The 12,475-nt window shown below is 42.2% G+C and overlaps 2 protein-coding genes and 1 pseudogene across 8 annotated transcripts in view; 2 read left to right on the top strand and 1 right to left on the bottom strand.

Annotated features, from left to right (window-relative positions):
- Window positions 1–6,438, bottom strand: part of TTK (TTK protein kinase) — a 98,487-nt gene extending 92,049 nt beyond the window's left edge. For 4 of the 7 annotated variants that reach the window (XM_055391970.2, XM_063707730.1, XM_055391972.2 and 1 more), the window contains exon 1: window positions 6,127–6,391. The gene's annotated coding sequence lies outside the window, so the exon portion shown is untranslated. Of the gene's footprint in view, window positions 1–6,126 lie in introns of all 7 variants that reach the window. The other 3 variants (XM_055391967.2, XM_063707729.1, XM_055391971.2) reach the window with 3 other exon arrangements.
- On the top strand, window positions 34–1,073 carry LOC101129677 (glyceraldehyde-3-phosphate dehydrogenase-like; annotated as a pseudogene).
- A 13-nt stretch (window positions 6,439–6,451) lies between the features above and the next one.
- ELOVL4 (ELOVL fatty acid elongase 4) overlaps window positions 6,452–12,475 on the top strand; it is a 32,740-nt gene continuing 26,716 nt past the window's right edge. The window contains exon 1 of the mRNA XM_004044325.4: window positions 6,452–6,870. Coding sequence (XP_004044373.1) covers window positions 6,771–6,870 — 100 coding nt within the window. The 5' untranslated portion in view covers window positions 6,452–6,770. The remainder of the gene's footprint in view (window positions 6,871–12,475) is intronic.

Below are 12,475 nucleotides of genomic sequence, written 5' to 3'. Positions count from 1 at the left end.
CTCTTGCATTGCCAACCACATCCCTGAGACACCATGGGGAAAGTGAAGGTTGGAGTCAATGGATTTGGTTGTATTGGGCGCCTGGTCATCAGGGCTGCTTGTAATTCTGGTAAAGTAGATATTATCACCATCAATGACCCATTCATTGACCTCAACTACATGGTCTACATGTTCCAGTATGATCCCACCCATGGTAAATTCCATGGCACCGTCAAGGCTGAGAACGGGAAGCTTGTCATCAGTGGAAATCCCATCACTATCTTCCAGGAGCCAGATCCCTCCAAAATCAAGTGGGGTGATGCTGGTGCTGAGTATGTCATGGAGTCCACTGGCATCTTCACCACCGTGGAGAATGCTGGGGCTCACTTGCAGTGGGGAGCCAAAACGGTCATCATCTCTGCCCCCTCTGCTGATCCCCCCATGTTCATGATGGGTGTGAACCATGAGAAGTATGACAACAGCCTCAAGATCATCAGCAATGCCACCTGAACCACCAACTGCCTAGCGCCCCTGGCCAAAGTCATCCCTGACAACTTTGGTATCGTGGAAGGACTCATGACCACAGTCCATGCCATCACTGCCACCCAGAAGACTGTGAATGGCCCCTCCAGGAAACTGTGGCGTGACAGCCACGGGGCTCTCCAGAACATCATCCCTGCCACTACTGGGCTGCCAAGGCTGTGAGGAAGGTCATCCCTGAGCTGAATGGGAAGCTCACTGGCATGGCCTTCCGTGTCCCCACTGCCAACGTGTCAGTGGTGGACCTCACCTACCATCTGGAAAAACCTGCCAAATATGATGACATCAAGGTGGTGGTGAAGCAGGCATCAGAGGGCCCCCTCAAAGGCATCCTGGGCTACGCTGAGCACCAGGTGGTCTCCTCCAACTTCAACAGTGACACCCACTCTTCAACCTTCAATGCTGGGGCTGCCAGCAATGCTGCCCTCAACGACCACTTTGTCAAGCTCATTTCCTGGTATGACAATGAATTTGGCTACAACAACAGGGTGGTGGACCTCATGGCCCACATGGCCTCCAAGGAGTAAGATCCCTGGACCACCAGCCCCAGCGAGAGCACAGGAGGAAGAAAGAGGCCCTCACTGTTAGGGAGTCCCTGGCACACTCATTCCCCACCACACTGAATCTTCCCTCCTCACACATTCCATGCCCACCCCTTGAAGAGGAAGGGGCCTAGGGAGCTCCATGTTGTCGTGTACCATCAATAAAGTCCCCTGTGCTCAGCCAAAAATAATAACAATCATAATAGTTTAGGCAGAAAGGATAACATAAGTAAAAAAAAAAAACCTGTAAAGCAGTCAGAAATAATTGAATTTTAACATTCACAGGCCACAAAAAGAGGAGAAACCGACAAGGATGAGAAAGAGGGAACAGATATATAAGTGATGTTACAGAAGTCAATGTTTTCCCTCAGTTGTTATTCACATTTGCTTTTGTGTATAGTGTGTATGGATTCTTCAGGTTCAAGACAGTTTCTCCAAGATCAGAGGGAGGTCATTCATCTTTGTGTGGTTCACAGGCAGGTGAATCCTACTGCAAAGTTGCTGAGTCCATAAAATTATGGTTCATTTACTGGAAAGTTTTTAAGCATTTATTCACATATAACCATTTTCCTTAAGAAGCATTCCTAGATCATCGGGATGGCTGGTAGGAGATAGCTTCTGGAATCAACTAAATGCTTGCCTAGAACCAAGTATTTTTCTGATGTCTTGGGTTTTTAAAAGTAAGTCCTTGAAATACAGCCGGTTTCTTTCCTCTATCATGGTGAGTTTATTTCCTCTCGGGCTCTTTTTATCTTCTCCTACCCTGAAACCAGATTGCTCTTCAGTAATAGGAATGAATATGAGAGCAGGGTGAAGAGGCATTCCCCATTAACACTTGGAATTTATTACCAGATTTCTTGGACCAAAGGTTGTTGATATCCATGAAGACGGAGATGTTAGAGTAGTAAGTGAAGGAAATCACAACTCAGACAACACTCAATTAAGAGTGACAAAATTTTCTTGGTATAGCCAAGCCAGGAAAAACGGGCAGAACCACCATGGTTTGGCCCTCTTATCACTATATGCTTGAATGTATGACTAAAAGTGTGGGATATGGCCTTGAAACATGGCTATGTGAAGAGAGACTGGGCTAATGGCTTTGACCGGTAAAGAATACAGATTGGGTGTACATATTGGGTGACACCCAAACAATGAATATCCAATGTAAGTAATTTGTAGTTGTCATTCTTAGGAAAGGAGTAGCATATGTACCTTAGAAATATGCATCAGGGGTTGCAAAGCTGAGAAGGCATTCTGATATATGATTCTGGTGGAGATGGTGGCGGGTGAACCTAACTTATTCCCAGCATCCAATATGCCTAGTTGAAAATCATTATAATAAATTTAGTAAGAGACAAATAGCAAACTGGGAAAATATATTTGCAACATATGCAGACAAACTGTTAATAACTTTATTATATGAAGATGTCTTATAAATCAATAAGAAAAAGTAGACACAACTAATGGAAAATGTCTAAAGAATTCAAACAGGCAATTCCTGAAAGAAGGCTAAAATTGCAATAAACATGATAATCTGTCAAGCAACAATGAAATATCAATCTTTACCTCTCAGACTGGTAATGATTACAAAGCATAAATTCAATAAAGAGAATGGGGTGGGGAAATGAGCACCTTTTCATAAATTTTGGTGGAATTGTGAATTGGTACATTTCTGGAGGTTAAGTGGGCATGATGTGTCAAAATTTGTAAACTTAAAACCCTTTGACCAGGTACAGTGGCTCACACCTGTACTCCCAGCACTGTGGGAGGCCAAGGCAGGCAGATCACACCACACCAGGAGTTTGAGACTAGCCTACCTAACATGGTGAAACCCCGTCTCTAATAAAAATACAAAAATTAGCTGGGCGTGATGGCACACGCCTGTAATCCCACATACTCGGGAGGCTGGGGCATGAGAATCCCTTGAACCCGGGAGGCAGAGGTTGCAGTGAGCCGAGACTGGGCCACTGCACTCCATCCTGGGCGAGACAGTGGGATGCCGTCTCAAAACAAAAACAACCACCTCTCCACCCCTAAAAAAAGTCCCAAACCTTTGACCCAGAAATTTCCCTTGTAAATATTTATGCTAAGAGTTATTAAACAAGTGCACAAAATTGCATATTGTGGATACTAATAGCCCAATTGATACAGTAGTTCAAATTTGAAACAATCTAAATGCTAATCTATAGGGTAAATGGCTACATAAATGAGTGTATATCCATATAATGGAATATTAAGTACTTGGTATTATGTTGAAAAGTATTCCTGATGTATTAAGTTTTTAAAAAAGCAGATTATAGAGTAGCATTATTTAAAAAAACCATCTGTGTTAAGAAAAAAAGGCTTATATAGGCATGTAAAATTTATTTAGAATGGGAGACAAAATTATGGGGGGGATTTTCATTTTGTTTCTTTTTTTTGTTATTTTATCTGTGCTAATGTATTATCAGGATAATCTATGTCCATTTAAATAAAATAAAAATAATTCATACAAGCTAACAAAAAGGTAAACATCTTTAAAAGTTTGAATGAAACATATCTCATGGAAAACATTGTAATTCCAAGTTAGTCAAGCACCTGTGTTATATGATGGCTATAACGTGGGGGAGGAGTAGTGAGAAGAATAAAACAAAAGACTGGAACTAATAGTAGTGTTATCAATAATTTTCTCCATTTTCTCTAAGTAGCATCCATGTAGCAAAATTTACTTCTAGAAGATTTAAAGTCTTTCTCTACAACTCTTTAATTAGGTTATTTCTTTTTACTCCTGACTCAACAGGCGTCCAGATTCACTTTTCTTTGAAAGCAGAGGTTGCTGACAATATTACCAACATGGAAAGGTGGACTAGGAAAAAAAAGATGGATAGCTTGATTTATGTTGCTAACCTTGTATGGACTGTAGGACATTTAAAAATATTTTGTACTGGGTGTGGTGGCTCACTCCTGTAATCCCAGTGGTTTTGAAGGCCAAGGCAGGAGGACTGCTTGCAGGCAGGAATTTGAGACCAGCCTGGGCAACACAGCCAGTCCTCCTGTATCAGCTATTTAGGAGGCTGAGGCAGGAGGATGAGGCAGGAGGATAGCTCGAGCCCAGGAATTCGATGTTGTACTAACCTATGATTGCACCACTGCAATCCAGCCTAGCTGATAGAGACCCTGTTTCTAAAAAGAAAAAAATATTGCTATTTTATACAAAAAAATTTATGATAAAATGTCCTCTCCTTTAGGTTTTGTAGGTAACTGTATCCTATTTGCATTTGATCCACATGAAAGAACTCTGTTCTCAAAGTTTGCAGATGCTGTTGTTGCTTGTATCTGCTTTTACTCTGTTATGATGCTACCAAGATTTTGGTTAGATGGCTGTTATTCTAGGTGGCTGACATGCGGGTTTCCCTCCCTTTGCACAACTAAACAAGGTAGACTTTGGTTCTGGGCAGTCACTGGTATTTACAAACCACTTATTCATGCCAGGTAATAGGGTTCCAGATTGGGTAAGTTTTGTGTTCTGGTTCTTGGTATATGTTTAGACAGCTTATAAATGTAAATAAACATTCTACTCTTACAGGTGGAGTGTGGACACGGTGATATCCGTGTGACCGCCATTCCCAGCTGAAGGTTATCTCATCTATGATTTTCTTATACGTGACTGGCGCCCCCTAGTGAATAGGGACTTAAGTTGACCTCCACGGTAGAAGAAATATCAGGGAAATACCTGAAGCTGTTTTAACAATTTCTCCTTGTATTAAGTATCATGCTGCAGTTTTGCGTGTGTGAATGGAAGTATGGGTAGAGATCTGTTCTCCCTAAAAAGTCCAGGATTCCACAATATAGAAATAGTAATCAAATTTTTAGGTGAAGCTCGAACTAATCCGAACTTTGCTAGATCATCACTGTAAATGAATGGGTATTTATCCACTCCCTAAATGAAGAGACTTGACTGGATTTCTTTTTTTTTATATAGCTACTAGAATCTGTTACACATAATTTAGGATTGAGACTTGAGAAATTGTCATTCCAATCCAGAAAACTTTAGTTTTGCAAATATATTTTACAAATTAATAAATTAACATTTTATTTGGTTAATTTCAAGAATAGGGCATTTAAAGAAGTCTGTGTTTGCTTTAGTTCGGCAATAAAGTTCCTGCCACTCACAATAATCCTTATTATTCTCTGAAAGACATGTTATATTTTTGTCATCATAAATATTTATTAATTACTGTTTATAGCACTGGGTTAGGTACTCATCAAGCAACCAAAAATAATTCTTACCATCTAGGATGCTTCCAATATAAAATATAGACAATATATAACCAGGTCAATTGGGAAATAGATCATTTCAGTATGATAAAAGATAGTATTCACATTAACAGTGTGAAAGGGCAGGAAGAATAAGACACTTGACTCACTGGTCTTTAAAATGCAGCATCCAAAATGAGCAAGCAGAGAAAAGGTTAAACAAGTAGGTGACACATTTAAAAAACAAGTAGATGAAAAGGTTATTGGACTATTCTCAAAAATCTTGTTTTATGTGAGAAACCATCAAATTATGAATTCCAAGTACTGTATTTTTTTTACTTTTCAAGGGTAGGCTCTCCTATACCTTATCTAAACAATTTTTCAAAATAGCCACAATTACTTTGTTTTCCTCTCTACACTAAATTGCCCTTTGCCTCTTGAGCGATTATCTTTTTCAGATTCACCTCAACCTCTTCAGGTTCAAGCGGACTTCACCTGTAAGCCCCTCTCGCTTCTCCCTCTTCTCTCAACTACTAATGGCCTAATTTAGCACAATTATATTGCTTTGTTCATTCCATGTATAGTAAAAGAGTCTACAAAACACATGCAAGCATTCATGCAATTATATGTTGATTTGTTCATGGGTCGACCCCAAAGTCTATTCTCCATCGCTGAAGCATGGAAGACAAATACCCTTCACTTCTTCAGAGGCATAACACATGCACTTCTCTTGTCATGGTGACAGGCATGTGCTGGTGGAGGTCAAAGAAACAGGAACACAAGTGAAATCGAGGTGAGTGTCAGGTAAGGACCAAAGCACCACGCCTACCTCATCTTTGCCCACAGTACAGCCATTCTTCCTGTGTCCTGTTTCCCAGGACGTATCCGGGGCGGATAAGAAGTCACCCGTGGGGAGGCGGTGAACTCCTCCGCAGGGGCCGATGCCCGGGACAGGGGCGGGGAAGGCTAATGAGGCGACTTGTGCGGGGAGGGGCCAAGGAGGGGCCCAGGTGTCCCGCTCCCGCTCGACCGCGCGCGCCTGCGCGAGCCCAGTTCGCGTCGCACCCTTGAGCGCAGCATCCCTACGCCCGCGAGTCCCAATACTAGGGAGGGAGGGAGGAGGGGCGGCCGGCCCCCCGCCCCCGCGCGCGGCCACGTGACGCCGGCTGAGGAGATTGGAGGGGCGGCTGCGCGAGGCTGCAGACTGGTGCAGCGCACTGTGCTGGTGGCTGGGCCTCCTCCACCTCCTCGTCTTTCTCCCGGGAACCTTGACGACGCCTTCCGCTTGGCCCTGCCTTCTGCCGCATCCCCGCCGCCGCGGCGCCTTGAGGAGCAGGAGAAGACGCAGCCGGGCCGCCGCCGTTAGAGGGGTTCCCGGCCGCCGCTCGCCCCGTCGGCCGCCACCGCCTCCGGGGTCAGCCCTCTGTCTGGGTCTCCGCTTTCTCCTGCCGCCAGCGCCCGCTCATCGCCGCGATGGGGCTCCTGGACTCGGAGCCGGGTAGTGTCCTAAACGTAGTGTCCACGGCACTCAACGACACGGTAGAGTTCTACCGCTGGACCTGGTCCATCGCAGGTAAAGCCGCTGACTTCCCCATCCTCGCTCGGTCCCCCGCGGGGGGTCACCGGCCCCTGGTCTCGCAGCGCCCGGGCCCGGCCCCACAGGCCCCCGCGCCCTGCGGCTTTCGGATGCTGCGGATCAGCGGAGGGGCCGGCGCGGGCACTGCGGTTGAGCACTGGTTAATCTGATCCGAATGTTAAGGCCTCCCCTCCCCCGACACTCGCAGGGTTTTCCTCTGAGCTCCCTCCATCTCTCATGGAGCCTGTGCAGCCAGGAGCTCCTTGCAGGAGCCGCCCCACCCTGTGCTCCCACATCTCCCGAGCTCGCCTCACTCTTCCCCGTGCACAGGATTCCTTTTTACATTTAGTCCTATTTTGTATGGAGAGCGGGCTGCGGAGGAAGGAGGGCTTCAGGGGCAGCTGAAGGTACAGGAGGTTTCTTCAGCCTCCTGGTCGCTTTGACAGAACCGTGCTAATCTTTTCTTCTATCTAGCTCCTTCATCTATAGTATAATTTGGACTGAAAAGTAAAATAATATTGTTTGGCGCCTTGAACCTTGAAGAATGTTAGTTTCCGAGGCATTTTCAACAGCAAATATGTTTGAAGTGATTGTCTATAATGGCTTTGCGCACTGCAGTGCAGTCAGGGGGAGGGGGAGGCCAAAACACCGGGGAAGAAATCAGTCTTTAGGAAGGGGGTCTCTACAGCAACACCTAGAGGTTGTCCCAGATGCCTACATATATACAGTTCTTAAATCAGCAAACTTTTCTTTAGCTGTTGCAGTTAATTTGGCAGGGCTGTCAATTGTTTGATTTATGCAGCTTTCCTAGCGTCCAACTGTGATATTATATTTTTACATTGTACTGTTTATTTCTTCATTTGCTTCGCTGCTTTTGATTTTAAAGCATTTAAAAGTCTTTGAAATCTAAAATAAGGTTTAAAGGATTTCAGAAATGATTTTACGAGGTCAATTTTTCTGGTCCTTTTGCAGTATCACACTGCATCCTATCAGTGAAGGATATTAACGTTCCATCTTATGACTCTGCCTTCCCTATTCGAAATGAAAATGTACTCCTGTAGTTTTTGTGTTTATTGTTGTTAGAGTAAATTAGACAGATTAGACAGTGGTTACAGCATGAATGTAGTCCGATACATAGGGCTTATGTTGTGGGAAAAACGTATGCTGGAATTATTTTTGTGAGAGACAAAATGATTATTTGGCATTAATACTGCATTCACTTCTTAGTATGTTCTTTTTCAGAAGATCTCAACTTTGACACTGGGAAATAAGCTATTTAATAAGCCATTACAGCTGAAAATGGTTAAAAGGCAGTTTTCAATGGAGTGTTTCTTCAGGTTTTTTTTTTTTGTTTCTATGTGCTATTACACTGATGTTACACTGTACCTGCAAAAACTGGGAAAGATGTGCCCTTCCCTTCATGTCTGTGATTTCGGTTCTTTAAATGTTGCATCAGGGCTTCCCATTACACAATTGTATAGAGCTGAACATCAGACAAGTTCTTTAGCAGGTAATTGCACTTCGCACACCTAGGAGTCAGACACTGTTGAGATACTCCAGTCTCCATATAGCCAGAGCCACACCCAGGAGTTCTCAGTCCTGTCATTCCTATCCTATCCCGGAGCTTTCCCATCTCTTGAGTCTCAGAAGGAAAAATTGAGGGCAAAGGTAGAATACACCTTTCTGTGATGGTGAATTCCTTCCTGATGATGTTTGTGTAAAAAAAAAAAAAAACCACACACAAATGAAACAGGAAATTTTGTGCAGTTGCCGCATGTGAAAGCTTGCTACTAGGCTTCGAAGGGCATATAAAATAATATAGTATTGTGGGCCAAGCCTGAGAAGTGAGAGTAGCCCTAGAACACAAGTGACCTCTCACTAGCAGGCCGAAGGAAGGTATTTGCCTATGCTTTGACTATCCACTTACGAAACCTGAGACTGCTTCCTTGCTTTCTGTAATGAGCTACCTTATGTAGGCAGATGGTATTTCTTAACCAACAGAGAGGCTTAGTGGATATAGTCTGTTCTGCTGTACTGCTGTGTGAGGAGGAGTATTTTTCAGGTCCAGGCCGAATAGACCTGAAGTCTGTGGTGTCCCATTTGCGTTTACTCTCCCTCATTCTATCCTCCTCGTGTTCCTTTTTTTTTTTTTTTTTTGGACTCATTCACTCTGCTCTGATTCCACCTCTCAGCATAATTTGATGAAAATCTGGGTGGGGGATATCAAAGTAGAAAAGTAGCTTATAAGATGAGGTTAAACAAAAGTTGATGAGTCAAATGTTTGGAAAGAAGGGGAAACAGAAATGGGCGGGATAGAAAGATGGTCTTGAGAAATAGTGATGAGTGTGGTGAAAGGATGCAAATTATTGAGGGAGAGCAAGAAATGAGGTAGGCTCCTTGTCCTTGGCTGCTCTCATTCCTAGTGCTGTAGTTACATGCTTCTTTCATTCTTTTATTAATTCATTAAATGCCATTTCGTGCTATTATATCAAATGGTGCTTTAAATATCCAAACATCCAAAGCAATGTCTGGAAACTGGGCTTTTCAGAGGCACATATGTAGCAAATACAAAATATGGTCCATAATAATGTTAACAACAAAAATGTTACTTTTACTATAGTATTAACACTTGTACATTGGAATTGAAACTTTGAAAGAGCTGTACTTTTAGAAAAACAATAAAAATAATTTTTATTTCTCTATGTTTGTAGACATTTTGAACGAGGAAATTAGCGTTGGTTTATATTAAAGTATAGGGTGGTGTAGGACTTTATACTAGTTGTTAGTATTAGAGTAGGTATTCCATGTCATCATGTTAGTTTTTTTCTTCTATTCTTTCACTTCATGAGTACATTTAAATTATTAGGATTGGAGTCCTAGGCTCAACGTATACATCTAATAAAAGTTGTATATACATTTTTTAAACTGATGAATCTAAATATTCCCCAATCTATGAATACCCAACTTATCTACATTATTCATTTATTCATGCTTTTAATAAATGTTTAATAGCTTTTTTGCATACCTGACATTTAGCGTATAAACACCCTGGAGAGTTAGTAGGATGCTTACGGTAAAGCCAGGTGTCTCCTGTGAGGCCATGTATCTTTTGACCATTTGTTTCTAAATAGCTGTTGTTCACAGGGTATGGGTGCTGTCTGTTGGTTGGGGGTGGTAATGATTGGCGTTGGCCCTCTTTTCGCAGATACAGTACTCCGCATTTTGGTGAAAAAAATTGTCTACTTGGTAGTTGCAGTTAGAACATAACTTCCTGGGTCCTTGAATTAACTTTGGAGGGGTCAGAAAGAAGGGATGAGTGGTACAGGAAGAGGGAGGAGAGCTGTAGGATGACGAAATGTGGAAGCCAGGCTTATGATACCATTTCTTTCCGTATTTACTTGCCATGTACAGGCACAGTTCTAGGCTCTGGAAAGGAAAGGAGGACACTTGGTCACTGCCCTCATGCAGCTTGCAAAGTCTAGGGGGTCACTGTCATTCCCCTTTCCTTGATATCATGGTCTGGAGGCAGTGTGATCTGTCAAACTCAGGCCTAGCTGGGGCCTAGGGAAGATCAGAAAAGTCCTTCCCTGCTCTTCTCATCTCTACTTCTCCTAAGTGAAAGGAATATACAGGTTGCTTTTAGAATATTTTAGCTGTTTCACCACAGTTTACTTCCCTCTACCCTTGAATGAGGAGTTGATGTGAGTACTGTCAGAGTATTGGAGAGGCATACTAGGGCAAAAGGTGTCAAAGGCAAGGGGAACAGCTTGACTGAAAACCATGGAAGCTGGGAAGGTGCTTAAGGGTCAGGCCAGTGAGTCATCCAGGTTTGATGAAGCTGGGGGCTAGTGGGAGGGGATGTTTAACTCAGCTCAAATAAGCTGAAGTAAAAACAGGTTTGTCTTAGGGATTGCTAGGTCCCAGAGGAGCATGTATTTTAAATATTGTACAGTATGCTTACATTAATTTTATTATTTGTCACAGTTAATGTTTAGTTTTTCATCTATGTTATTATCTAAAATAGGTTTATTTGTTTGGCTTAGCCTGGTAACGCAGTTTTCTTTGAATGTTTCTTTGAGAAAAGACATTCTGATTCCAAGTTGTAGGCAGCTAATTAAAAAAAAAAAAAAAGAAAGAAAGAAACATCACCAGCTCCTAACATGGGATCTCCCTTGGTCACTGTTTTCAGTGACGTCCTAATTATCCTTTACTCATAAGCTCCCTGAAGCCTCTGGGATGTCCATGCCATTTTATGGTTTTTTGTTTTGGTTTGGTTTTTATTGTCTTTTCCTTCACCACAGTCTGATTTTTGGTGGCAGACTGCTAGACTTTAATAGCTAATGCTCTTATCCATTCCCCAATGATAGCATAAAGTAAAACATCCTATTGCAGATGGAATTCCAGGAGGGTAAACAATGCAGATTCTAAAACGGGTGTCAGGACATAGTTTTAACTATTTTAACTTAGATTCTTTGGCTTAGGAAGACAAAGTTTTAAGAATTATGCAGATAATTATATCAGATGGCACTTTTGTAAACTTAAGAGCCACAGAGCACTTGGTCATCCTTTAAAAATTCAATTTGTTTTCTTATTTTTTTGCTCAAGTCCTGTGGATAATGTCACCTGTAAATGATTTAACATTATTAATGTAAGTATTTTCATTTATTAAGCCACTTATTATTCTGAATTAGGCATATATTAGCACACCGAAATGAGTAGTGTAACAGTCTATCTTTTTTCACTTTAGATGTTTTTTTCGTCTTCATTATCAGGACATTTTGCCTGTTAACAAACGAAGGTACTATTGTTTTATTTTCCATTAGAATATATATTTTAAAATCATGTGGGTTTGGATTTCAGAAAGGAGATGGGAGGAAACACATGGCCTTTTAAAGCCAAGGTCCACATTAACTTTCTCGCTTGATCCTTCAGTATTCCCCTGCCCAAAGACGTGCAGCTCTAGCCAACTGGGATAACTCACTGACCCTTAAGTAAAATGTGTACATGTCCACCTTTATGTTTCTCATCCCACCATTCCCCTTGCCTTTACCCACCTTTTCCCTGTTTACCTCTCCAGATACCTTTTACCAGAACCCAGTACAATAGTCCTCCTTTGCAAAGCCTTTCTTGTTTATGGTACCCTGGAGCAAGTTGTTGTCTCACAGGAGCTCATTGTCTTTAGTAATTACTCATGTATTTCCTGTGCCATTCCTTCTATGACCCTAGTCTCAAACTGTTTAAACTTTCGTTATTATTTACCACTTTACTCCTTTGTATCTTTCTCTCCAACATCAGAGATTATCACATATATTTGTTGATATGATATGTATCAGATGACCCTCTTAATCTAGCATAATTTTGAATCAAGATATATTGTGGTTGCTAAACATGAATAAGGCTTTAGACCACACTAAATTACAGAAGGTTTTTGTTTTTGTTTTTCATAGAGTGGGGATTTCACCATGTTGCCCTGGCTGCTCTTAAACTCCTGGTGTCATGTGATCTGCCCACCTCAGCCCCACAAAGTGCTGGGATTACAGGCACCACCCACTGTGCCCGGCCAGAGAGTTTTTTAAAAGAATGATTTTTTTATGAGTTGGTC

This window comes from Gorilla gorilla, chromosome 5 (assembly GCF_029281585.2).
Source record: "Gorilla gorilla gorilla isolate KB3781 chromosome 5, NHGRI_mGorGor1-v2.1_pri, whole genome shotgun sequence".
NCBI lineage: Eukaryota > Metazoa > Chordata > Mammalia > Primates > Hominidae > Gorilla > Gorilla gorilla.
This window is presented reverse-complemented; position numbering and strand designations above follow the sequence as displayed.